Consider the following 27,771-nt stretch of genomic DNA (forward strand, 5'->3'; position numbering starts at 1 on the left):
TTTAGAAGAATGAGAGGTGATCTCATTGAAACATGTAAGATTATGAGGGGGCTTGACAGGATAGATGCTGAAAGATTGTTTTCCCTGGCTGGAGAATCTAGAACTCGGGAGCATAATCGCAGGATAAGGGGTCGGCCATTCAAGACTGAGATGAGGAGGAATCTCTTCACGCAGAGGGTTGTGAATCTTTGGAATTCTCTACCCAGAGGGCTGTGGATGCTGATTCATTGAAGATATTCAAGGTTGAGATGGATAGATTTTTGGGCTGTAGGTGATTCAAGGGATATGGGAATCGGGCAGAAAAGTGGAATTCAGGTCGAAGATCAGCCATGATCTGATTGAATGGCGGGGCAGGCTTGAGGGGCCGTATGGCCTACTCCTGCTCCTATTTTTTATGTTCTTATGAACCTTCCTTTACTTCCATACAATTTTAAGACTTGTTTTCCAACAGCAACCAGAAGGCACTGAGACTGGCAGCCGGTCCTGCAGTCTCGCCTGTGTTCCCACCCCTGTCTCCAGACACGAGGCCCTGCCAGGGGGCAGGGCTGCACCAGCAATGTGAACGGGCCTTTCAAATGACCCTGTCCACCACATTCAGGCATTCTGAGGCAAGCAGTTGGTTCAATTATTTTGTTTACAAAGTAAATCAAATAAATAAATAAATCATCTTACTTGTATAGCTTTAGCCCTCCCTCCCATGTGTGTGAGTGTGCATGAAGATCCCAGAATATCAATTCTTTTGCATATGAAGAAAAAGGCCCATATTTTTAATGAGTATCTTATGGAGATAAAAAAAATTGCTTTTACTAGGGTAGTGGTGAAATTTGAGGATCTGAGAACTCATTTAACTCTACAATTTTACCTAAAGAAAGACTTTGTATGACCTTGTTACATTCTTTCAGAGAAAATGGTTCTTCCAACATCTCTCTTTGATCACTTGTTAGGTTTGGACAGCTTGTTTCATTTGAAAGGAACTCTCTTTCTTCTTCAGTTGGTGTTGACTCTGATTTATGTAGTGACTTGTAGAATGCAGCCTCTTCATTTGGGTTTGATACAACCTTGTAGTCATGCTGTTTAAATCTGAGTATCGAAGAAACAGTTTCTACTCTTTGAATTTGCTGTGCAACTCAATGTCTGTTTTTCACCTCTTCATAATAATTCTGACGTGGAATAAATTTCAGCAATCTCAAGCCAGTTTTTAGTGGATATGGGTCCACAACACACAGCTAATTAAGCAAATTTATGCAGGCAAGGGCTCTGGTGTGGTTGAGGGCTGGGCACACGGTTTGGAAAGACTACAGTGATCTGTACTCCCTCTGGTTTGGTTGAAGCTGACACTGGGTGACAACAGTGGAAAAGTGTTCCATTCCTCAGCACTGACATCCTTTGCCTTGATTAGCGCTAAATACAACAAAACATTTTGGACCCAAAAATCCTCAGGCTACAATCCCAGCATTTACACTGGGATCACACCCACCAGTGCCCTCCTATACTGACCCCAACATTGTATGCAGGGTCAGGGGACCAGCGAGAGCCGGGATCAGTCCAGGCTCCTGTCAGCCCCAAGTTGTTCGAAACTCCACTGCCAGGCTGACACTGAGGGGGTTTTCCAGTTTCCCCCCTCAGAGAAACTTTTTTAAACTCCCTAACAAAGGGGCCCAATATGAAAAATGTTTTTTTTTAAAAATTGTATCTTAGAGAGTCCAGGCCTTTTTCCTGGTGGCCCCTCCTTCTCCTGTGCAGTAAAGCCCATTTGCACCCTTCTGGGTGCTGGTACTTCTTCTCACTGGGCATACTTTACACCAGGTCCCACTGAGATTGAGGAAGCTGGAACTCCCAGCGTAGAAAATCCCCACCCATGGCTCTGCTTGCTTTGCTTCACTGACCTATAAGGAGTGGGCAGAGGTACCGTCCCTAACAAGGCTGACTAAGAACTGCCAGCCTAGGCTGGGACCTGCTATATCTGGGTCCTGGCCTGATTCCATGCCATTCCGCTGCATTCCTGCTGGTTTACTGCAGGAGTCTGCCAGCGTGGCTGGGTAAATTTGGCCCCTTTTTCTTTTAGAAGAAAGCTAAGTTAAATGTATGTAGAATCAATTTTGTGCTTTGGTGAAAATTAGCTTTGATTTGTTCAAGTCATTTTTTTCTATGCCATGTTGTTACGATTGAGAATTGGCCTACTAAAATAATATAACATAAGATACTTGTCTGCCAAGCATTAGAGTGAAACAGCTTTTAATACAGAAATGTTCATTCAACATGGAAACTGTAGGCAAATTGCAGTACTCCATCTAACTCTGGTTAAGATTAACTAACTCAATACAGGGCATGGATTAAACCTGGAACCTTCCTGGTTTGTATGTTTCACTAAGCAGTTCATTTACACTGTTGAGTTGTTAATCTTGGAAGTGCCTTCAGTTTGTAAATACTTTAATTTTAATACATTTAAATTAGGTCATGTCTCCTTTTTTGTTGTAAGTACAATATGTACTATGCCCTGTATAATCAATAATGACAATGGAGGCCCACCTTTGGGTTGTAAATAGCCAGACAATTTGATTTTCTAACATCTTAGATGTAAATAATGATAAAATGAAAGATTTTCATACATTTAGTGCCAGGTTAAATTGCTACAAAGCACTGGAAACAGTGGACAATGTGAGAAAATTCCATTTACTCATGACTTTGAGTACGATTAGTTATTTGGCAGCGATTAAGTGCATATTGGTGTTGAATTAGTACAGTTGCTTTTCTACCAAACTGCTAACTCTGAGTAGCACAAGTGAATCAGTTCAATGTTCTGCTGCTAGATGTATGGCGTACTGTTACCACAAATCTACCGCTAAATCTACAATGGTACTGCAGGCAGTAGAGTACCACTTGCAGGAATTACCGTTGCTCTACAGAATCCACAAAGCTCTTACAAAAGCTTTAATTAAATAGCGCCAGTCGACTGCTAAACAGTCAATTAGGGCAATTAATAGGATGAATCTCATTTCAATAAATAATATTTGTATTGTAATTTGCACAGTATGCAGTATTTTTTTTTGCTCATTGCCAGTGCCTTCATAAATAAATTTTGACTAGCCTTGCATGGGCTCTACAGCATTTTAAATTAATTTTGAAATGGCCTCCACGGGAGCGAGAATAAAAAACAGAAATATCTGAAAAGGTAGGAAACATTTATTTCAGTTTTTGAAATTATATCAATGGGTGAGGACCTTTTACTGATATGCCCTATACTTTCTTTCTCTAAAATACAAGTATTGGACATCCGCATAGATTAAATATGTATTGTAAATGAACCATCGATTATGAGACATAGGAACTGATTTTACGTTCGGTGGACATCGGATGGGAGACTGATCAGACCGCCCGCCCGATGTCATAAGCGACAGGCCCAACCCGTCCAGCCTCATTTGAATCTCACTGGTGAGCTGCCTGTACATTCGACCATGATGGCCAGCTCATTGATGCATAGTTAGCATCTCTTAAAGTGAGGTGTAATTTAACAGTTGAAATTGTTGGCGCAATTTTGTGATTAGGGGTGAGAGATGTACAAGGTCCAAGGTTCTTGATGCAATGGTGGAGATTTTGGTGGAACAGGTGATGGCCCGGAGACAGGTCCTCTTCTCCTCCTATGGCAGGAGGGTGACCAGCCAGACACTGCAGCAAGCCTGGAAGGAGATGGCAGAGAATGTAAATGCAAAAAGCATCATCTCCAGGAAATGAGTGCAGTACTGCAAGAAGTTCAACTACCTTACCTGGGCAGCAAGGATGAGAATGATGTCTTACTATCTCTATTTCTCAGCATGAGACCTTGCCACAGCACTTCCCTCCCCCCTCAGCATTCCAAACATTTCCCTCCCCAACTCCACATACTTTCCCTACAATCACAACAGAACTCTACAATTACTTCCCTTCTCATTCCAATTAGACACTCACCTGCTGCTGATGCCCCCACAACAGGTACTAACAGCATTCTGCTTTTACCTGCTAACTGCTAAGGATTTCACTCTTCTGCTGACTGCTTTCACATTTCACACCACACCAAAACCACTTTCTTTCACATGACCACTTCCCCATCCTGCTCGCACATGCTGCTTCTCCCTTTCAGCTGCCTCACACATCTGCACAGTTAGCTCTCTCACCACCCTGTCAACCAATGCTCACCCTGGTGTAAGGAAGCCAGCTGGGCCAGATTGCCACGGCAGCAGTTGAGTTAGTCTGCAGCCGGGCCTTCTCAGGCCCTAGAGGTCACCGATCACAAGCATCTCAAGCCTCTCATCTGAGCATCAGCAGCCTTCCACCATTCATTCTGAAGCCACGAGGAGAACACCTCGTAGGAGCACTGGATTAGCAAAGAGACCACTGACATTGCTGCAGCTGCAATGTCAGATGTCATGTATCTCAATGTTGGTCAACTACTTTGTTGGAGGGTGGAAGGACTAGTAAAGATTGGTGTTCAGGATTGTTAATGCGGGTGGGGGGAGAGGGGGGCGGGGTTGGGGAGAAAAGGAATAGTCAAAGCACTGGTCAATTAATTGTCGCTGAATAACTCTGGCTGCAGGCTAGTTTTATTACACTCCTGTTTCTGCTCCATCCTTTATGATGCATTTATTCCAATGTAACCTTTCTTGCAGGATTTCCTGGCTCCTATTTGTCAGTTCTTTGTTTAGATACTGTAGATTTAGATACCGTTCCTATGGCTCATTATTTAATTTTTGTATCATATTTTGTATGAATACTTGTACTAAACTTTTTTATTAGTTTCTATGTATATTTAGAGGCATTCTCCTGATTCCCAGTTATCTGGTCAACTATTTATTTGGACTTTTTTTTTCTCTCTCTCTGTTTGCACTTTTTTATATTTACCAGTCTATCTCCCGTGATTATACACATTGGGAGTCCAGAGCAAAGGCATTATTCAGGTTAAGTATGATCAGAGGGCAGATTGATAATTGGAGCAAGCCGGGGAATGAGAGAGGAGGGAGATAGGAGGGGGAAGGGGAAAAGAGATGGGGGGATAGGGAAACGAGAGGAGGGGATGAGGGAGAAGCAGGGGATGAGGAGTATGGAAAGGTGGCAGACAATGAGATGATGGAGATGGGGAAGAACAGAGAAGAAAGAAGGGGAAGAAGAAGTGGACTGAAAATTTGGGGGCGATATGATAAATGTATGAATTTTTGAGTGCTTGTAGTCCTCTTCATAACTTCCATTTTGGGGAGGGATGGGGTGGATCGGTAGGGACACTACAAAGGACAGCAACAATAGTGGAGACCAGTTCTAGGATATCAAAGGAGAGCACGAGAGGACCAACCTGCACACTCAGCATGGGGATGGTAAATAAGACTGGGAGCAAAGTTTGCCCAAAATGTACTTAGTTGGGGGAGGGGAGGAGGGAGGGAGAGCAGGCCTTCGCATTACTGCCCTGAACTTCAGCAGAAGCAGAAGGAACAGACCTTCTCACTGCCAACTTCAGCTCAGCTAGGGGCAAAGAGGAGATGAGCCTTCCCATGGCCAGTCCTCAAGTTCAGCTCATCAGTAGCGAGGGAAATGTGTGCTCTTCTACCGATGGCCCGAACCTCTGCTCATAAGGGCAGAGGGGTAGGGAAGAGGGAAGGAGACAACAAAAAGAGCTCCACAATAAATTAATAAGACACTGGAGCTGTGGTCACAGGGAGCAGGGAAAACAGTAATCAGGCATGGAGAGGCAGAGATTGGCTAAAAGCTAGGAAAAGTGGAGATTGAGCCAAAGGAGGCTGAGAACAAGCCAGGAGAGGCAGGGATCAAGTGAAGAATGGGCCAAGAGAGGTGCAGACTGGACTGGGAGGGACCAAGATTGGGCCAGGAATGATCAAGAATGGGCTGGGAGAGGTCGTGAACAGCTTCAGATGGGTGAGAAATGCCAACTGAGTGTAATTGTATTCAAGAAAGGTCTGTAGCCAAAAAAAAATCAATCAAGTAGGCTCAAAAATATTTAAAAAGAGGAGAAGGAGCGTGAGAAAGGAGAAGGAGAAGGAGAAGGGAAAGGAAAGGAACAGGAAAGGACATTTTGAAAGGCGAAGTTGGGAGTTGGGAAGGAGGGGGGAAGGAACCAGAGGCGATGGGAGGGAGGAGGCAGTAGAGTTTGGGAAGAAGGGTGGAGGAGGGCAAGGAGGGAGGTAGAGGAGACTGGAAGGGAATAGAGAGGAGGAGGTTGGGAGACAAGAAGCAGGCGAGAAGGTGGGAGAGGAGAAGGAGGGGAAAGAGGAAGGAAGTGGAGAGAACAAGAGGAGCAGGATGGAAAGGTGAGGAAAGGAAGGGAGAGAACGGGATGACAAAGGGGAGATGGGGGGACGTAAGACAATAATGAAGCTGGGGGAAGAAACAGGATGCGACAAGATGCGAAAGGAAAGGAGGGGATGTGACAGTATGAGTCAGAGAAGGAGGGGGTGAGGGGGCGGGGACTTAACAAGAGGGGACGATCAGTGAGGATGAGACAGGAGGAGGAGGAGGTGGGGGAGGGAACAGGATAGAATAAAAGAGGTGGTGGGGGGAGGGTAGAATTCAGAGAGAGGGGAGCAGGGTGGTTTGAGGAAAAGACAGAGGAGCAAGCAAAGGGAAAGATGGGATGGGGAGGGGAAAGGATGGGGCGGTGGCAGGAGAGGAGGTGAATGGATGGGGAGCGGAGGGGAGGATGGGATGGAGGGAAGGGAAGTATACAGGGGTTGCGCAGGTAAATCCAAACATCCCCTCCCTCCCGCCTTCCCTCTCCCCTCCCCCTCCTCCCCTCACCCCTCCCCTCCCCCCTCCCCTCCCCCTCCTCCCCTCTCCCCTCCCCTCCTCCCCTCTCCCCTCCCCCTCCTCCCCTCTCCTCTACTCCCCTTCCTTTCCTCCTTCCATCCCTCCCTTCCTCGCAACCCTCCCCTCTCCTGTCACCTCTCTCCTCCCTTCTCATTCCCTGTTTAAGTATTTACTTGCCTATAGGTTTAATTGTCAAAACACTTTGGAGAGCAAAGGGGAGGATACAGGGGTTGAGCAGATAGGTCCGAAGGTTCCCTCCCTCTCGCCTTCCCTCCATCTCCTCCCCTTTCCTCCCTCTCCTCTGCTCCCCTTCCTCTCCTCCTCATCTCCTCCCCTCCCCGCTCCTCTCCTCCTCTCCCCACTCATTCCCTGTTTAAGTATTTACTTGCCTCTACGTCTAATTGTCAAAATAGTTTGAGGCAGATCTAGGAGGAGAACATGAATATTGAAATATCTCTTGAGCATTAGAAATACAGTCCTCACCACTTACACCGTCCATGCTTATCACGGACAGCCGCCTAGCGAATAGCGCTGACCATTTGCCAGTACCATAGGGGTCAATTACAGAGACGCCACTTACAACGTACTAAGCGCACTAACTATTTCGGGCAGTTCAATAAGTTCTTCACACCTAGTTAGTCCTCTGTACTTAACGATCTTAAAAAGCTCGGCTGATTTCAGGTAAAGTCAAGATATTACTGGAAGGTTATTTGAGTCAGTAAATCCGGACTATACTTTCAGTTTGAAATAATGTATTACGTCTGTGTTTCTTTTTAAATGTGGGTCTTTGGGGATAAGAGCAGGAAATGCCCGAGAGAGAGGATTGTGTTCTTCCTCAGTCATGCAATTTCTGGAAGGCTTTTGGTGGTTTATCTACCGTTGTGTACTTTACAGTCCCAGGATTGTGTTAATGTTGTATAGACTTTCCAAAGGGAAGTCAGTTTTGTTGGTTACCTAACCTAAACAGCTACTGTTGCGACTGCTGTTCTGTTGACTCACTCACTCATCTATGCCCTTGCCTTTATTTGATTGATTTAAACTAACAAAATCCAAAATACTGTTATATACACAAAAATTAAGTTATCGTATACATTGCTAGCTACATATAAATAACCAACAATAAAAACATTGGGCCAGAAATTGCACAGAGCGGCGTGGCATGGCTCTCCGCAGCTCCTGCAAATTAAAAGAACGAAAAGTACTTACTGCGAGTTCCACGGTGTCCACTTGCTTGATTTTGAAGTTTCGTGAGGTTGTGCGCTGTCAATTCATCTTCGCAGCAACGTAAGCTGATTCGTATGGGAAAGTCTGTGGGAATGGAAGTCAAGCCCACAGAATCTGTCAGGAAGAGAAGTCACGCCCACAAGCAGGCAAGCAGACTTCATTCATTTAAAGTTACTATTCTGTATGCCATTGTAAATTAAAAAATTAACTTTTTTTTAATAAAAAGCCAAGCAAATAATTGAATTAAATTAAAGAGACAGAAGTTAAAAGTAAAAAAAAAATAACTTTTTAATTTTAAATTTTTTTTAATGATCAAAAGGGTAAGGAGTAATATGACATCCAGATTTTTAAAATTTAATTTTTAGTTGTCTGGTAGTCATTAAGAGTCATCACGTTTTTAAAGAGTATTGTAGACCTGGTATTTTTCAGCGTACCTTTTGGTGGCGTAAGTAGTTACGTTCCAACTGGGCAGATGGGTACGTTTACAATTTTTCAGTGATTTCAATGAATGTAGTGTGTGATTTCCCCTTTAATTTGCAGTCAAATCACCGGTGAACCAATAGGAGCAAGTTCACGATTTCTGGGTTTTAGTGCGCATGTATAAACGCGGGAACTTGCTCCTTTGATTTGCCTTCGGAGACAGAGGACACCGTTGAGGTACCCTGTTTGGTGAGTAATTTCTGGGCCATAGAGTTACATCAAGTCTACAGCACAGAAACAGGCCATTTGGCCCAACTGGTCTATGCCACTGTTTATGCTCCACACGAGCCTCCTCCCATCCCTCTTCATCTAATCCTATCAGCATATCCTCCTATTCCTTTCTCCCTTATGTGCTTATCCACTTAAACGCATCTATTTGCCTCAACTATTCCTTGTGGTAGCACAATTCACCTTCTTACTATTCTTTGGGTAAAGAAGTTTCTCCTGAATTCTTAATTGGATTTATTTGTGAAGTCTTATATTTATGACCTCTAGTTTTGGACTACCCCACAAGTGGAAACATTTTCTCTATGTCTACGCTATCAAACCCTTTCATTATCTTAAAGACCTCTATCAGGTCACCCCTCAGCCTTGTCCTTTCTAGAGAAAAGAGCCCCAGCCTGTTTAGCCTTTTACTGATAAGGATGATACCAGAACTTAGAGGATATACTTGTGAATCTTTCTTGCACGTTCTCCAATGCTTCTATATCCTTTTGATTCTATGGAGACCAGAAATGTGCATAGTACTTCAAGTGCGGTCTAACCAAGGTTATATACAAATTTAACATAACTTCACTGCTTTTCAATTTTATCCCTCTAGAAATGAACCCCTGTCCTTGGTTTGCTTTTTTTTATGGCCTCGTTAACCTTGGTCGCTACTTTTAGTGATTTGTGTATCTGTACCCCGAGATCCCTTTGCACCTCTACCCCATTCAGACTCTTATTATCCTAGCAGTATGTGGCCTCCTTATTCTTTCTACCAAAATGCACCAACTCACACTTATCTATGTTGAATTTCATTTGCCAATTACATGCCAATTCTGCAAGTTTATCAAAGTCTTCTTGTATTTTGTCACGTTCTTCTTTTGTATTAACTACGACCCCAATTCATCTTATACTCATCAGATAAAAAAAGAAGAAAAAATGTTGGCAATATTATAGCGTTATTTGCTGGGTAAGAAAATGAAACTTTGTTCAGGATGAATGCCAGTAGGTATCCTGCTCGATTCCCAAATTACAAGCATTGAACTACATCTCTGCTCCATGCTTTTAACATATATTTCCAGGTGTCCTTGTTCTGGCTTTGATCTCTATGCCTGCAGGATATTCTGACTAGTTGAAAAATATCTAACAGCATAATAACCTATTAGGCCAAGTTTTAGCATGGGTAGAACATTCCTTTCCAGTTTTGTAAGGTTTTTTTTGCACTAGTGTTGGCAAGTGTCTTAACTGCAACTTCAGAACAAAACCCTCTACTGTAACAGTGTGATTTTTCCATTTTCCACACCAGCCATTCCTTATGGCCTCTTTACCTCATATTACTAATTTTGTATCAAGTAACAGATCTTCCATGATGTTCGTCAGAGTAAGTTGGACCACATACTATTTTATGATGACAGAAACATTATACCAGGTAACACAAAGTCAGGGGTGTCAAACTCATTTGATGTGGTATGTCTGATCTGATATCCTGGCACTTGGTGCAGGCCACATTCAGCAAAAGTTATTAAAGTAGAAATATTTACATTTAGATTTTATTTCCTGCTACTGCTGCTTCCCGAAACCTGGCAATTCTTAGCTTGAACCATTGCATCAATATTTGGAGCAATTGACTGGGCTGAGGCCTGTCTTGGACAAAAACATGAGGGGTACTTGTCAGTATGGACTTCACCTTCACTGGCATTTGTTTCACCACAATGCCTGTTTCCCATGCTGAGTCACTCTTTGAGTTCCGTTTTATAATTCTTAGTATATGTGGTCTTTGGATTAGGTGTCAGAGAGGAAGCTTTCTTTCACCACCTCATCATCTGAGTCAGTTTCACTAAATGAGCTTTTGATCTTTTCCTCAGCTTTTGTTTTTTGCTCCTTTTAATGTGGGCAAATCTGGACTTTGTAGCATGGTGGTTATGTTACTGGACTAATAATCCAGAGGCCTGGACTAATAATCCGGAGACATGAGTTCAAATCCCGCCACGGCAGCTGGGGAATTTAAATTCAATTAATTAAATAAAATCTGGAATTAAAATATTGTATCAGTAATGGTGGCCATGAAACTACCGGATTGTCCTTAAAAACCCACCTGGTTCACTAATGTCCTTTAGGGAAGGAAACCTGCCGTCCTTACCTTGTCTGGCTATATGTGACTCCAGACCCACAGCAATGTGGTTGATTCTTAATTGCCCTCTGAAATGGCCTAGCAAGCCACTCAGTTGTAAAATCTCGCTAAAGAAAGTCATAAAGTGTAAGAGCTGTCCCACAGACTAGTCAAGCAACAGCCTGATATAGCCATACTCACAGAATCATACCTTTCAGCCAACATCCCAGACTCATCCATCACCATCCCTGGGTATGTCCTGTCCTACCGGCAGGACAGACCCACCAGAGGTGGCGGTACAGTGATATACAGTCAGGAGGGAGTGGACTGGGAGTCCTCAACATTGACTCCAGACCCCATGAAATCTCATGGCATCAGGTCAAACATGGGCAAGGAAACCTCCTGCTGATTACCACCTACCGCCCTCCCTCAGCTGATGTATCAGTCCTCCTCCATGTTGAACACCACTTGGAGGAAGCACAGAGGGTAGCAAGGGCACAGAATGTACTCTGGGTGGGGGACTTCAATGTCCATCACCAAGAGTGGCTCGGTAGCACCACTACTGACCGAGCTGGCCGAGTCCTGAAGGATATAGCTGCTAGACTGGGCCTGCGGCAGGTGGTGAGCGAACCAACACGAGGGAAAAACTTACTTGACCTCGTCCTCACCAATCTACCTGTCGCAAATGCATCTGTCCATGACAGTATTGGTAGGAGTGACCACCGTACAGTCCTCGTGGAGATGAAGTCCCGTCTTCGCACTGAGGACACCATCCAACGTGTTGTGTGGCATTACCACCGTGCTAAATGGGATAGATTCAGAACAGATCTAGCAGCTCAAAACTGGGCATCCATGAAATGCTGTGGGCCATCAGCAGCAGCAGAATTGTATTCCAGCACAATCTGCAACCTCATGGCCCGGCATATTCCTCACTCTATCTTTACCAACAAGCCAGGGGATCAACCCTGGTTCAATGAGGAGTGCAGAAGAGCATGCCAAGAACAGCACCAGGCGTACCTAAAAATGAGGTGCCAACCTGGTGAAGCTACAACTCAGGACTACTTGCATGCTAAACAGCGGAAGCAACATGCTATAGACAGAGCTAAGTGATTCCACAACCAACGGATCAGATCAAAGCTCTGCAGTCCTGCCACATCCAGTCGTGAATGGTAGTGGACAATTAAACAACTAACAGGAGGAGGATGCTCTATAAACATCCCCATCCTCAATGATGGCGGAGTCCAGCACATGAGTGCAAAAGACAAGGCTGAAGTATTTGCAACCATCTTCAGCCAGAAATGCCGAGTGGATGATCCATCTCGGCCTCCTCCCGATATCCCCACCATCACAGAAGCCAGTCTTCAGCCAATTCGATTCACTCCACGTGATATCAAGAAATGGCTGAGTGCACTGGATACAGCAAAGCCTATGGGCCCCGACAACATCCCAGCTGTAGTGCTGAAGACTTGTGCTCCAAAACTAGCTGCGCCTCTAGCCAAGCTGTTCCAGTACAGCTACAACACTGGCATCTACCCGACAATGTGGAAAATTGCCCAGGTATGTCCTGTCCACAAAAAGCAGGACAAATCCCATCCGGCCAATTACCACCCCATCAGTCTACTCTCAATCATCAGCAAAGTGATGGAAGATGTCGTTGACAGTGCTATCAAGCGGCACTTACTCACCAATAACCTGCTCACCGATGCTCAGTTTGGATTCTGCAAGGATCACTCAGCTCCAGACCTCATTACAGCCTTGGTCCAAACATGGACAAAAGAGTTGAATTCCAGAGGTGAGGTGAGAGTGACTGCCCTTGACATCAAGGCAGCATTTGATCGAGTGTGGCACCAAGGAGCCCTAGTAAAATTGAAGTCAACGGGAATCAGAGGGAAAACACTCCAGTCATTGGAGTCATACCTAGCACAAAGGAAGATGGTAGTGGTTGTTGGAGGCCAATCATCACAGCCCCAGGACATTGCTGCAGGAGTTCCTCAGGGCAGTGTCCCAGGCCCAACCATCTTCAGCTGCTTCATCAATGACCTTCCCTCCATCATAAGGTCAGAAATGGGGATGTTCGCTGATGATTGCACAGTGTTGAGTTCCATTCGCAACCCCTCAAATAATGAAGCAGTCCGAGCCCGCATGCAGCAAGACCTGGACAACATCCAGGCTTGGGCTCGTAAGTGGCAAGTAACATTCGCACCAGACAAGTGCCAGGCAATGACCACCTCCCCTTGACATTCAATGGCATTATCATCGCCGAATCCCCCACCATCAACATCCTGGGGGTCACCATTGACCAGAAACTTAACTGGACCAGCCATATAAATACTGTGGCTACAAGAGCAGGTCAGAGGCTGGGTATTCTGTGGCGAGTGACTCACCTCCTGACTCCCCAAAGCCTTTCCACCATCTACAAGGCACAAGTCAGGGGTGTGATGGAATACTCTCCACTTGCCTGGATGAGTGCAGCTCCAACAACACTCAAGAAGCTCAACACCATCCAGGACAAAGCAGCCTGCTTGATTGGCACCCCATCCACCACCATAAACATTCACTCCCTTCACCACCGGTGCACTGTGGCTGCAGTGTGTACCATCCACAGGATGCACTGCAGCAACTCACCAAGGCTTCTTTGACAGCACCTCCCAAACCCGCGACCTCTACCACCTAGAAGGACAAGAGCAGCAGGCACATGGGAACAACACCACCTGCACGTTCCCCTCCAAGTCACACACGATCCCAACTTGGAAATATATCGCCGTTCCTTCATTGTCGTTGGGTCAAAATCCTGGAACTCCCTTCCTAACAGCACTGTGGGAGAACCGTCACCACACGGACTGCAGCGATTCAAGAAGGCAGCTCACCACCACCTTCTCAAGGGAAATTAGGGATGGGCAATAAATGCTGGCTTTGCCAGCGAAGCCCACATTCCATGAACAAATTTTAAAAAAAAGGACTCCTCCCCATCGAACCCCTTCTGCTTTTCCATTTCCATGCTCTACCATTTGCTCTTTTTCTCTTTATTCTCAGAAATCTCTGATCCTGTACAGAGAGAATGCTTCAATTTCAGTTTGTTGAGCAGCACTCCATTGGACTTCAGGTTGGGGAATCCATTTTGCCATCCTGTCAAATATTATCAGAAGTATCTAATTTAAAATGATATTACCTGCACAGCAGAGGAGCACGAGGTTGGACTGCAGTGTGAAAATGGCTATGCAGGAGGAAAACTCTGGTCAGACTGTGAGGAATGGGTGCAAGCTGAGCGCTCAAACCCAACTGAAAAAGTGCAAGCAGCTGGATAGAGCAGAAAAAAGTAAAGCTGTGATTTGGAGGATCAGAGAGTGCAAGTGGGTGGATGGCATGGGAATGGGTGAGGGAGCGAGAGTGAGTGGGAGTTGAAGCATGACTAGCCATAGGTGGGTAAGGGAACCAGCACAGGTGGGAGGCAATAGGCCCAGGATGGAGAAACAAATGGCAGGTGTGCAGGCAGTGATAGACCTGGATGGACCCAGGCTACAGTGGAGGAGTCCCGTGAAAATGGGCATATTCAGCATAGAGGAAGGAAACAGGAAAGGAAGAGGTCTGAGATGTGTGGAGGCAGCAGGTGGTAAGTAAAATTAAATTACATTCAAATAAACCTTATCTGGCAGCAGTGGGAAAGTAAATTAAATTAAAAATTAAAAGCTTATGACAAACTTAACAGAGATTAAAATAAAACGTACCTCCACTGCCACCTGGAATAATCGACCTGGGAAATGGACCTTGGAGAAGCAACAGTACTGTTTAGCATTAGAGAGACTGAAAGATTTGAACTTGGGTATAAGGGACAGAATTTCAAAATTTACTGACAGCATAAAAGTCAGAGACTTGGCAAACAATGAGAGAGACATAGACCAGTTAGTAGAATGGGCAAACGGGTGGCTGATGCAAATTCATCCAGGTGAACGGGAGCAAAAGTTGTCTGATATACAGGAATAAGTTACAATCACGAGGATTATATATTTTTTACATTGACAGTTAATTCACGTTGATGAAAATATCTTTTTTGGATTATTCAAAGAACTTTCCTCCACACGGGATATGGCAGCGATGAACTATCCTCGTTCTTGTTGTCAGTGTTTTCCATCGACAAGCCCCCACTCGCTGCGACTGCCTTTCTCAACAGATTTGCCTCTCTCAGGTATGCTACTGGCCGAGGTGACTTTAGAATTGGGAATGTTTGTTCGGGCTTGTCAGCCGTAGAGCCAGGCGTGTAAATAATGGAAGAGACGCTCTGTGCCACTGGCTCTTTCTACAAATATTAATGTCGGTAAAATTGCGTGTAAAACCTGGAAAAACTCCAGTGCTTTTGTTAGGTGGTCTGTGTTTAATATTCATTTACCTAAACAGCTATTATCATGGAAATCCTGGACTTAGAAACTTAAAACAAACCAATCACAATTTCCTTTGGAAGTTTTTGAACTGTCAGGGGTGCCGGATTTTAGCAGCAATGTTGTTGATATGAAGAATGTTATTCTGAGAGTGGAGGAAATGTACCTGTTTGAGGCTGAAACCGGAAGCGGGCAGCTGACAATGGGCCAGGTGAGCGCGTCCGGCCTCTCCCCAGGCGGTGCCCCTGTGATCTGCACTCTCTCTGCACCTTTCTAACATGTTCTCTGCATACCTGTCCTTACCATAAAAGGAAGAAGGAAGTTGACGAAGGGCAGCGGCGAGGCGGCTACACCATGGTGACCATACTTCTCCGAGACTCCGAGTGTCAGCAGTCTGCTCCAGCGCCACAGGTAGAAGGTGAGGAGCACGTCCCCTACTCGCTGTGTTTGCAGCTCCTCCCACACACAGTGCGAGGCAGCAGGTACCAGGAGCTTCTCAAGTCTCCCTTCGCTTGCTGCTTCGAAGCCATCCTTTCTGTCTGTTTACCGTGCGCTCAAACCCAAAAGACATGGGAGTGGACCTGGTGACATTAGTGCTGCTTCTGGCAAAGTCATTAAGTAGTGCTGTAGGTAAGTTCATGGTTGCACTTTTCACTTCTAAGATTTTTTTTACGCAGCTTGAAAGTGAGGTCCGGTAAAGTCTGCTCCATGGCCTTGAATATTGTCTCAGGTTTCTGATAATCTGCAGTGAAATTATTTAATTGTACAGTAAGTGAATTGAAATGTTGTTTGGTTTTGGATAATGCCACCTAATATGCGAAAATATCATTTCCCTATGTACGGATTATGAATTGAGATCTTCTGAATATTACACCTGATTTTTTGGGGAAGGGAAGATTACATTATTGTAATCCATTCATATGATGTTCAGTTCATTCCAAAGAATAAGTTTAAAAACAATCATCTACTTGTTTCCACTTACCAGCTAGTGCTATTTATCGAGTTCAGATATGTTCTTATCGATCGTTGGCACATTATTTCCTTGATTCATGTTCTGGTCGCTAATTCCTCCATTGTTTTCTCGGCAGGTTCCTGCTCCTCTGGAAGTGCAGTCACTTGTGAAGAGTGCTTGAAGCTCGGGCCGCAGTGTGGTTGGTGCTTTCAAGAGGTAGTACAAACGCTTTTAAAACGTTATCAAGTCTTCCAAGGACAATCTTTACATTCACTCCACTATTTATTAAAATGTTAGGTGACACATTGAAAGTTCCTTTTTGTGTTGGTTGTTCGTGAGTTCGACCATGAGATTAATAGTTAATCCATTAAAACCACAGGCTTCTCCTCGACACTCGTACGTCCTACTTCTGGTAATTGCAATCCAGTGAACTACGGTAAAAGTAAATGACTAATCCATTTTATGGATGACTTGAATGTGGCAAAGGGTTTGCTCATATCGCGTACAGTCACAAGTTGGTATAGTTATTGTCTTAAGATCAATTCATCTACCCCTAAAATATGGCTATCAACTGCAGTTCGAACCAGAAATTTACACCGACTCAATTTATCTGTTTAGTTATTAAATATTACCTGTGTGAATACAGTAGTCTAATTTATTTAAGTAGCCTCGGGCAATTATAAACAGAAAATCACGGTTTTGAACAAACTTGTACAAATATTCCTCTCGAATGCACGTAACGAGTGAGTGCAATCCTGTGGAACAAAATGCATGCTGTAAAACCTTGTACTGTATCAAGAAAAATAAAAATGATTGCAAATGGCTTTTCGTTCCATTGTCCAGATCGAAATAAATATCTTGCAGCAAATAATACTAGAGTTTGTGTTTTCAGGTAGAGTAAGCATCTAGTCCAAGGTAAGCCTCATTTAAAGCGGTTTTACCGATATTCAAAAACATGAAGTATATTTTTGAGGGTTCAAATCGAATGTTGGTTTGTGGATTTAAATGTTATTGTTTTCCTGTTCGGGGTTGTGTATAACCACAATTTGGCATGCCTAAAATGTTAGAAAAGGAAATGTGGTTTTTAGGAAATTCCAAAATTCTTTATTTTGTTCGTGCGACACCTCCAGCCTTGTTTCAGTATGATGACTAGATCCAGACACGGGATGTATATTATTTATTTTAGGACTTCAGTGACGATTCAAGCTTTGGTGGAAGATGCGACACTCTTGACGATCTTTTACTGCGAGAATGTCCCCTGGAGTTTATAGAGTTCTCCGTCAGCCACTTTAGGGTTGTAAAAAACGAGGCTTTAAGCGTGAGCAGCGAGAAGAGGAACGAAAAAAGGACACAGATGTCTCCACAAAAACTTGTACTTAACCTGAGACCAGGTAAACTCGATGAGGGGTGGGATTCTTGTGTACCTGCACGTGCACCTGAAAGGAGAGTGCACACAACTTTTAATACAGGCGTCACTGAAATATTAAGCACAGACCATCCTGTCAGGTGATATTTGTCCTTTTATTGCCCTGAAATGCCAGCGTCAGGAAGCCTGGTTACAGTGTTTTAAATTGCCGCAAGAGTAAAAGAAGACACATTTAGGGGGTTAAACACCCCATTAAAGGGAACAGTTTTAAATAGAAACAAAAAATAGAACAATCCCCTTCGGTTCTTGATAGTTTTACCATTAACCAATGAATGTGAATAGCGCTTTGAGTAACAAATGGCATTATCTCGTTTGAGTAAAAATAAGCTTTATAAATGGTATTATACTGGAAACTTATAAGGATAAAAACAATGAATGGGGCGGGGGGGGGGGGGGGTCGCAGTAGAGTTCCTTTTCCTACACCTTAATTTTTAATGAGCAGAATTAATAAGAATTGTAACCCTATAAATCTATCCACATATCAATACAGTAAGACCTCACGCACTCGATCACATCGTCTTTCGGATATAAACATTCAGCACCTCAAACGTGATGTTTTTGGTTTAAAATATAAAATATAATTTTCTAACAGGTAGTCGGGTGACATTCGGAGTGGATGTGCGCCAGTTTGAAGATTATCCAGTTGACCTCTATTACCTAATGGATCTTTCTGCTTCTATGATTGATGACCTGGACAGAATTAAAGAACTGGGCTCCTCTCTCTCCAAAGAGATGGCCAAACTAACCAGCAACTTTAAACTGGGCTTTGGAGCGTTCGTAGACAAGCCAATGTCTCCTTTTATCAAAACGACTCCTGGAGATTTAACCAATCCCTGCTGGTATGCAATTTACAGAATGTTATTAATATGCACGTCGACTGTTCACGCATTTTTCAGAAGCCCGAGAACTGTAGGAAAGTCTGGGGTGCCAAGTGATGTTACAGAATATGCTTAGTGATTAAGATCGTCTGTCTCTGTTAATCCCGACCCAAAAATAAAGCTGCTTTTTCTGATGACCCCCAAAAAAGGGCTGCACTTTAACATCAATTTAAAACAAAGTTATTGTCACCCCAATAATAAATCGCATCTTCTGCTAATTAAGGCTTATTTCTCTTAACTCTGAAACAAAGCTGCTGTTCCAGCTAAATTATAGCGCAGTTATTGCTTGCCGTGAAAAGGTTTCCACCGTTGAAACTGGTTTACAACCAACATTTTAAATTTTAAAACTCAAGTCTGACAAGAATCCAAGCAGTCAGCAGCCTTTTAATATACATTTAGGTTACAAGCGTTGCATAGGTGTGAAGAGGCGCAGCAACGCAGCCGAAACTGGAATCAAGACTCAAACACTGGAGTTGAACAGAATGAGACTCCCTGGGGGGAGGGACTTTCAATCTGCTTGGCTCCAGGTCTGCATTTGCACTATACCCATGCTAAATATGTAGTGTAAATACGCCCAAAGTTTTTGTGTAAATAAAGAGCCTATCTCATAAGCTCTTTCATAATTAAAAATGTTCACCAGCAGATAGAAGTCACCGAGCAAAGCTCTGCAAACGGAGTTTAACGCTGCTGTTGTTAACGCCACTTGAGTTGTAGCCTGAATTTAGCTGCAGAGCTGTGCGCAATATGCCATACAATCTCGCAATACTTGAGGAATTCCAAAAACAAAGACTATAACAGGTTAGGTACAACAACAACGTAACTGCCTTCCACGTTTTGAAATCGATTTCTGCTCCGGCACATGTTCCATTGTCTGTGTATGTGTGGGAAATCTCACCCAGCTTCAAGAATGTAAAAACAAATGGGCCTACCTAACTTTGACCTATACAAATGATGCACATCAAAACAAATACCCATCTCAGACCAATACAAGTAGTATCACTTTAGCCTCATAATGCAGCTATATTACAAATATCAATCTTGGAGTGCATTTGCACCGCTTCTTTAGCATCACTGCAAAGAGGTTTGCAACTCACAGCAATGCTAAAGTTGTTGTATAAATCCATAGGGCTTGACTTGACGCTAGACAGGTGGTGTGAGACTTCCTAAGGGTGGGTGGGCATCTCAAATCACTTGGGTGTGATGTCAAACTGGGTTTAAAAATGTGCTCAGAGGGCCCCTTCCATCCCCTGAATGCTACCTATATTACATTAAAAATGCCTAAAGTGCAGACTACAATCTCTTAAAAAATAAACTTTAAATGCTGGGAGAGGTGCTCTACACATGAATGTAATCACATATGTGCACAGCTCTCTCCTAGGCAGAAGAATCAGAATTCCAGCCATGTAATGTAAATAGTGTACTACCTGCTGGAAACCCATACTGTAACAACTCACCTCAGACTGGTAGTTGCAGTATTAATGCAGCAGGAGACCAATATGGTGCTCAGTAGGTAAAAGTGAGTTATACTGATAACTGCTCCTCACACAGTGGTTAGTAACAAAAAGCTCAATGCATGTTACTTTGACATATATGATGCATTTGGGACAGTATAACTCAGTGCTGTTCACACACATTCTACTCAAATCAGTATCAAGCAAATACTAGCAGTATAACTTTACTATAAAACAAGGCTGCTGTTCCTGCTAATCCTAACCAAAAGTTTAATACACTCATTGAATTTGTCAAATATTTTCTCAATAAAATGAATGACATGTATAACCTCACATGCTTCATTCTGGAAATAGATTTAAAATGTGAGAGGTATAAGGGATATCTTACCTTTTACTGGAACCTCAATTATCACTTAAAATATTTAAAAATATCTTTCATCATAGATAGTGCTATAAAACTGATAAAACCTTTAGGGGATTTATCCTTTTCTGAAAAAAAAGGGATTTAAATTTTTTTCAACTGTACATGCAAAGTTCTGTTACACCCTTTTTAAGAGGTGTTCAATGTTTTCCAAACTCAGATGTTGCTACGTTCTAAACTTTATTTTGCATGGAACTGGAAAACTATTGTATATTTTTTTTAAAAATAGGAGTATGGATGCAATTTGTTTGCCCACATTTGGTTACAGACACATGCTATCACTAACTGAGGACACCACAAAGTTTAATGAAGTTGTTCAAAAACAACAAATTTCTGCAAATGTGGACGCTCCTGAAGGAGGATTTGATGCAATATTACAAGCATCTGTCTGTAAGGTAAATTAGCCTTTTAAATTCACTTACTTGTGGAATTGGTCACTGCAGCACAGATTGGAAAGAACTGATGTAAATGTCCTAAAGCAATTTGTTGAAGTACTAAAACTAATCTATGTTTCAGGAAAAAATTGGCTGGCGCAATGATTCTTTGCACTTGTTGGTATTTGTGACTGATGCTGATACACATTTTGGAATGGACAGCAAGTTGACAGGGATTGTTATCCCTCATGATGGAAAATGCCACTTAAACAGCCAGAACGAATATGCCAAATCAACAGTAATGGTAAAAGAAAAGATTTTTTTTAAATGCTTTGTTTACTTGAAAATCAAATCTGTTGAAAGCTTAACAGAATGGTTTCAAAATAATACTGGCAAATTTTTTGTGGGCTACTAAGGTTCCAGTTCAAAGTTTAAAAATTCTTAACATATGCTTAATTACAATAATTAAAGTTCCTGAAAAAGTAAGAAATATTTACTCTTTTAACAAAACTCAAAATAACTCTAAATGCTGCATGAAATATATATGCAATTCATTTAAATGTATCATTTAAATTTTGATAGATGTTGGGCCATAATTTGCTGTCAAAATAACAGTGCGACTAATGGCGCTTGCCGTTATTTATGCGCAAGTGGTACAGCAACTTCAAGCAATGGGCAGACGCGCGGTTAAACTCAAATATCTGAAAGTTTCTGTCCGAGTTGCGCCATTCCACTGTTAGCTTCGCGAGAAAGGCATCTTGCTGCCTGCCTCACCATTGAAATGGATTGATTGCATGAAGTTGCTGTATTTGAGCGATAGATAAGATCTAAACTCGCCATAGAAAGTTAAGTCTTGTCCATTTCAGTCTAAGTACCCTTTTAATGACGTTATAAGTGTTAATTACTGCCAGTCAACCTCTCTGGCACTGAAAATTAACTATTGCAAGCATGGAATCTCATTCCTTTGGGTTTTAATTATTGTTGGAGATGTTAAAAATGTAAAATTTTAAATTTTTAAATTATTTTTTTTACTTTTCCTTTCCGTCTCTTTTTTTTCTCTCTCAATCCAATCTTTTTTTCCCTCTCTTTATTTCTCTTTCTGTATCTGATTTGACATTGAATACACCCACTCTAATTTACACTTTCTTCTCAGTCCTTGCACTGTTAATTTCACAATCCTTCAATCTGATTGATTAAGGAGATACACAGTTGCTTGTCCTGTTCACTCAGGTCCCAGATGCCCTGTTTCCCTCACTGCGACGTTATCAGCTCACACTTTCAGCAACTTGCCACGCAAAAAATATAAAAACCTAAACATGTGAGGGCAAGTTTAACTAACAGCAAATGCCATTAGATGACTTGCTGCAACACATTATGGCCTGTTAATTTTTCAATCTAGTTTGCTTAGACCTGAATATTCCAATGCATAAGATACCACTTTTGTGAAGGATACCAAATGGTTAAATGTGAAAACACAAAGTTCAATTCCTGGTAATTTTCTGCAAATAATAAAAACCTCATGCTGTATTGTGACATAGGAACTAAAGATGTGATGGCTAGATTTGGTGCCCATTCATACTCAACAGCGAACAATGGTGTCATGAGTACCATACACCAACTGGTCCTCTATCACTACCTCTTTACTGGTGCCATGAAAGTTAGTTTTCTTGAATATTGAAGTCTAGTTTTTTTTGGGAAATGAGCATTTCTCTACTTGTTCGTTGAACATTTGTATACTTTATTAAGGGATGCTTTCCTGCAGTCTTGTTAATGACTGCTGCAGCACAAGTTGCACATAGAAGGATGGGTTTCTTTTGAGTGTTCCTAAGGCACTGCATGAATTAGATGAGGAGGACCAGCTGATGAAAATAAATCTTCAGGCCCAAAATCTCTGGGGACAAGTTTGCTCCTGTCAATGCCCAAGTACCAGTGTTCACATACCAATTCATTAGTCAATTTGATAACATTTCCATCCCATATGGCCCTGAACATTGTGCAGTAGTCTTTTGTGTGTTAAATCCTGGCAAATAACGTTCAATATTTCACCTTTATCCACAAGGTTAGTAATTTATCAAAATATCTAATATATCTTTTAAACATGGCCTTGGATTTTTAAAGCCATGCTAAGCATCTCCCATTAATCTACTCCCCTCAAGTGGTCCTTTATACTGTCCCTCATCATTCCTCAAGCAATTTTCCCAGAATCAATACAAGACTTACAGGCCTATAATTAGCTTGACCTTTGTTCCATTTTTGAAGATGGGAGTTACGTTTGCTACTTTACAGTCTTTTGGGATCAATCTTGAGTCCAGTGATCTCTGGTAAATATCTGTAAGTAGACCCATAGCTACCTGCTCCAATGTCTTTAAATCGTGGGTGAAAATTGCCAGTGCCATGTGCCTTATCCACCTTCAACATCTGTAATATACTTAATAATTGCTCTTTTGTGATTCAAAAAAATCAGTTCTGTCCATGTGATTTGTTATAAAACCATTCTGACAGTTGGGTATCATAGTAATTCTCATGTAAATGCTTGTTGTTGCCATTGCTATTTTACTGTGCCATGTAAAAAAGGAATGGCGGACTTACCTGAGATCACGGCCCTGATATTTACGGTGAGGTGGGGAGGGAGGGAGGAACGGCAGGTCCTCATTTTAATTTCTTTTCTTCGTTTCCCGGCTGGCAGCTGGCTAGATTGAGAGGCTGGCCACTGTCGGGCGGGTAAGCCTGCGATGAAAGGCCGCAGCTGAGAACCTGAGAAGAGGGAGGGAGAGATCACGGGGGGTAGGGGGTAGGGGAAGAGGTCGTGAGTTGGGGGGAGACTGTGCATCAGCCTGGAGATCAGGGGTTGGCATCGGACTGGGGTCGGGGCGGGGCGGGGGGGAGATTGCAGGGCGGCTTGGAGATCGAAGGGGGGATCGGATTGCGGGGGGATCCGATGGAAGATCGCAGGTCTGCAGATCCCTCCTCACCCCTCTCCCGCCCGTTCTGGCAGCTAAAATTCCCCCCTATATCTTTTAAAAGGTGTGGGTTTGCATGGTGGCACAGAAGGTTGGATCTCCACAGAAAGAAAGGATATGGGTTTTCAACCTCCAATTATCTTACAGGGATGGAAAGAAAATAAAAGGGAGAATCACCTTATGTGCTGCGACATTTACCTGAGGAAGGAGGAAGCCTCCGAAAGCTTGTAGATTTCAAATAAAAATTGTTGGACTATAACTTGGTGTTGTAAAATTGTTTACAATTGTCAACCCCAGTCCATCACCGGCATCTCCACATCACGGCCTTCATAACTTATAATAGAGGCCCAAGAAGCAGGCCATTGATCCATCCCTCAGAACTAACAAATGATAGAGGGCTTTAAAGGCATTTAATGTTGCTGTAATAATGTTCTCTAAAAGGTTAACCTGTTGTATCTGAGGTCATCATAAAGTATGTTACAAGAGATATTTAAATACATCTGACGATGTAATTCATGGAAACAGTGGAGTTCTGGTGCAACCGTGTCTTTGCTGTTTCCAAATGGGTTCTTTCCATCTCCCATCAGAGTTACGGTGAGAGACTGGCAGAACCCCTGAGGATTTCCATGGCTCTTTCATTCAGAATTCCACCATTCAGTGGTGGAAATCTAATTGAAATACAAAATTTCTGTGTGATGTCACTGGAATAATAATGGTACACAGGTCACCTGCTTCTTCTCCCTTTCTAAAGTAAAATGGGTTTGCCAAACAACTTTTCAGGAAGACTCCTCATTAGCCTTTAAATGTTTGTTACCAGCATATTTGACTTCAGTCATAAAGTCTGTGGAAGTATTATTGAAAGGGTAAAGATTTTCCAACAGCTTTTCCCATCTGGATCTCGACTTGTGAATAGAGTTGAAATATTTTACTGAAACCTTAACTAAGTACATTTCAAGAGTAAGCCTGTACCTACCTTTAATAAATACAGACTCTGACTCATACAGAAGTTACTTTGTGTCACATATATCATTGATCATGGCTTTTGTGACAACTCACACTGGGAAATTTAATTATGACTCAGAACTGTGTTTCCTTCTGTCACAAATATTCTGTTCCTTATTTTGAACTAAAGATGATGTAGCTGAAAAGTTCTGAGAATTGATCATGTGTATCTAATTGCTTCCAATTTAGAATGGAAATTGCAGAAGACATGACGTGTAGGTGAATTCTTCCGTACTCATCAGAGATGATGGATCATGAATAGGCCTTTCATGTACTATATAGATTTTTGCTGTATTTTGTAACAATAAATTGCATTTTTATGCTGCCTTTAATATAGCAAAACATCCCAGGATTCTTCAATGGGAAGCATGGAAATGACACCTAGCAAGAGTTAATATATAGTAAGGAGAGCTGACTGAAGAAGATGTGGTTGAAGAAATGGATTTTGAGAAGTTTTTTTTTGTAAAGGAGTTTTTGGTGGGGCCAGTGTTAATAATGGAGAAAGTTTTGGTTCATCCACAACTTCATGTCAGACAGGTACTTGAACAACACAGCATCTGCCATGGAGTCAAGGGTGATGGTGGAGAAGTAAAACTGTTGCCAGCTTTTTTGTTCTATGTGTTTTGTAACAACAAATTGCACTTATATAATACATATGGAAACTGACCCCATGCTTACTAATAATAATGCCAAGAGGCAGTATGGTAGATGAGAAAAAGGATGGGCCCAGGGATGGAAGACCATGTTGGAAGTTGTCTTATGGGTGCAAAGATGGGCCACAAGATTAGTTCCCAGTTTAAAACACCTTAGTTACCCTGATCGGCTCAAAGAGCTGGGTCTGTATACTTTAGAAAAGCATAGACTTCGGGGTAATTTGATTGAGGTTTATAACATAATGAAGGGACTAGGTTCTGTTTATGTAGACCAATTATTTCAACTGGAAAGGTTAGGGAGGACCAGAAGTTACACTTACAAGTTATGTAAGGGTAGAACTAGGTTGGATGTTAGGCGGTTCTTCTTTTCCCAGAGAATAGTGGACCTGTGGAACAGGTTGCCGGCTCTAGTGGTGAATGCTGATTCGCTGTATTCCTTCAAGGGAGAGCTGGACCTGTTTTTGGCTGAGGCGGAGATCACCTTGTACAAGAGGTAGGTATCATGTAATGTAAATCAGGGCCAATGTGATCCCCTGGACTAGTTTTGGTTGCCTAAGGGACTTGAAGAGGAATTTACCAGTTTTTTTTCCCTAATTGGCCTGGGTTTTTATCTGATTTTTCGCCTCTCCCAGGAGATTACATGCCTCCAGGTGGGTGGGTGGTAGTGTATTTACTGTGATGCATTACAACTGTATGGGTCAGGCTGGATGAAGCAGTAGGTCTTTTCCTGTCTGTCATTTTCGTGTGTTTGTATAACGTCCAGATGCATTGTAAATGTCCTGAATATTTTCATTTTACATTTTTCTTTTGCTTTATATTTGTAGGAATATCCTTCACTTGGACAACTAATAGAAAAGCTTGTGGAAAATAATATCCTGCTGATTTTTGCTGTGACAGATAAGCAGCTGAACATATACAAGGTAATTCACTATTGTAACTAAAAAAAATTGCAGACACTTCAATCCTTAATAAACAATGTATTTAAATAACATTTCTGGAGGCATGAGTCTTGGAAGCAGGATAGTGAATTTCCATTTCAAAGTAAGCTAAAGACTTATAAAGAAGAATACTGTGGACTATAAGGAATCACAGTATGATTCTCTGATGCAGATACAGCATTGAATACCTACAATTCATACAATGTAGAAGGCCTTAGAGAGGGTGCAGAGGAGATTTACTAGAATGATACTAGGGATGAAAGACTTCTGTTATGTGGAGAGACTAAATAAACTGGGGTTGTTCTCCTTAGAGCAGAGAAGGTTACGGGGAGATTTGATATAGGTGTTCAAAATCATGAAGGGTTTTGATAGAGTAAATAAGGAGAAACTGTTTCCAGTGGCAGAAGGGTCAGTAACCAGAGGACACAGATTTAAGGTAAATTGGCAGAAGAACCAGAGGCGACATGAGGAAAAAAAAATTTACGCAGCGAGTTGTAATGATCTGGAATGCACTGCCTGAAAGGGTGGTGGAAGCAGATTCAATAATAACTTCCAAAAGGGAATTGGATAAATGCTTGAAGGGGAAAATGCTTGATGGGGCTATGGGGAAACAGCAGACCAATGGGACGAATTGGATAGCTCTCTCAAAGATGGGCCAAATGGCCTCCTGTGCTGTATCATTCTATGATTCTATGATGTACTTCTGTCATTTGTATTGTATTACAATATGCCTGCCAATAAATGGGCAGACGTATTGCACATTCCCTGATTGGAAAAGGTGGGTGAGCAGACCAGTTCCCGAAGAATATTCTGCCTCTATTAGTTTGAGTTACGTTGAGGTGCCAGTGTAATTTGAGCAGAAAATCTAGACCAGTTATTTTTATGATGGTACAGATTTGGAAATTAAACAGTATTAATTCATTAAACTATGAATTTTTATAGGGCTTTGTTTGATTTCATTTTTTCATTACTTTACTTTGTGCTTATTAAGATGAGGGCTCTTAGCTTTTAGAAATTAAATACTTTTCCATTTTGATCACCAGTGCCAGCATCAGGAGATCCCATAGCATGAGTTAGATGCAGAATAAAATTCCCTCCACTCCACCAAATACTTGCCTTAGCCCCAAACACAGAACCAGCCCTCTCTACTGAAGCAAGTGATGTTTTCTATTTCACCCAGCCGCATAATATGGAGCAATTCTGTCTTGTGGGTCCATTACCACAAAGAATTAGGTTGAGACTGACCAAACCCATTTCCCACACAACTGCGAACAGACAGAGGAGACTTTCATCCTATCAGTTTGGGATGGATTCAAACTCAGGCCGTGGTAGTGAAAGGCTAGTGTGTCCTAACCCACTATATCACCCCATTTTTTTTAATTGCTGAGAAATTATACATGGCTGGACATTAAAAAATAATTCATCAAAATATACAATGGGTGGTTTATCAGGATCTAAACATCTCTGAGTAATCTCTTTAATTTTGTTAATAAATTTATAACACAGAGCTTATAATCATTAAGAGAAATTTGGATTGCC

General features: G+C 42.3%; 1 protein-coding gene and 1 long non-coding RNA gene across 3 annotated transcripts in view; one reads left to right on the forward strand and one right to left on the reverse strand.

Moving 5' to 3' along the window:
- Positions 1–2,234: 2,234 nt before the first annotated feature.
- On the reverse strand, positions 2,235–16,526 carry LOC137323652 (uncharacterized). The gene is made up of 3 exons (XR_010963417.1): positions 16,160–16,526; positions 7,993–8,094; positions 2,235–3,677 (listed from the first exon to the last, which is right to left on the reverse strand). It is a non-coding gene; the product is annotated as an uncharacterized lncRNA (long non-coding RNA).
- Positions 15,598–27,771, forward strand: part of itgb6 (integrin, beta 6) — a 70,698-nt gene continuing 58,524 nt past the window's right edge. For both annotated transcript variants that reach the window (XM_067987394.1, XM_067987395.1), the window contains exons 1-7: positions 15,598–15,807; positions 16,266–16,345; positions 17,316–17,520; positions 18,148–18,394; positions 20,535–20,700; positions 20,822–20,983; positions 26,119–26,214. In XM_067987394.1, coding sequence (XP_067843495.1) covers positions 15,747–15,807; positions 16,266–16,345; positions 17,316–17,520; positions 18,148–18,394; positions 20,535–20,700; positions 20,822–20,983; positions 26,119–26,214 — 1,017 coding nt within the window. In that variant the 5' untranslated portion in view covers positions 15,598–15,746. The remainder of the gene's footprint in view (positions 15,808–16,265; positions 16,346–17,315; positions 17,521–18,147; positions 18,395–20,534; positions 20,701–20,821; positions 20,984–26,118; positions 26,215–27,771) is intronic.

Source organism: Heptranchias perlo, chromosome 7 (genome assembly GCF_035084215.1).
Source record: "Heptranchias perlo isolate sHepPer1 chromosome 7, sHepPer1.hap1, whole genome shotgun sequence".
Lineage (NCBI taxonomy): Eukaryota > Metazoa > Chordata > Chondrichthyes > Hexanchiformes > Hexanchidae > Heptranchias > Heptranchias perlo.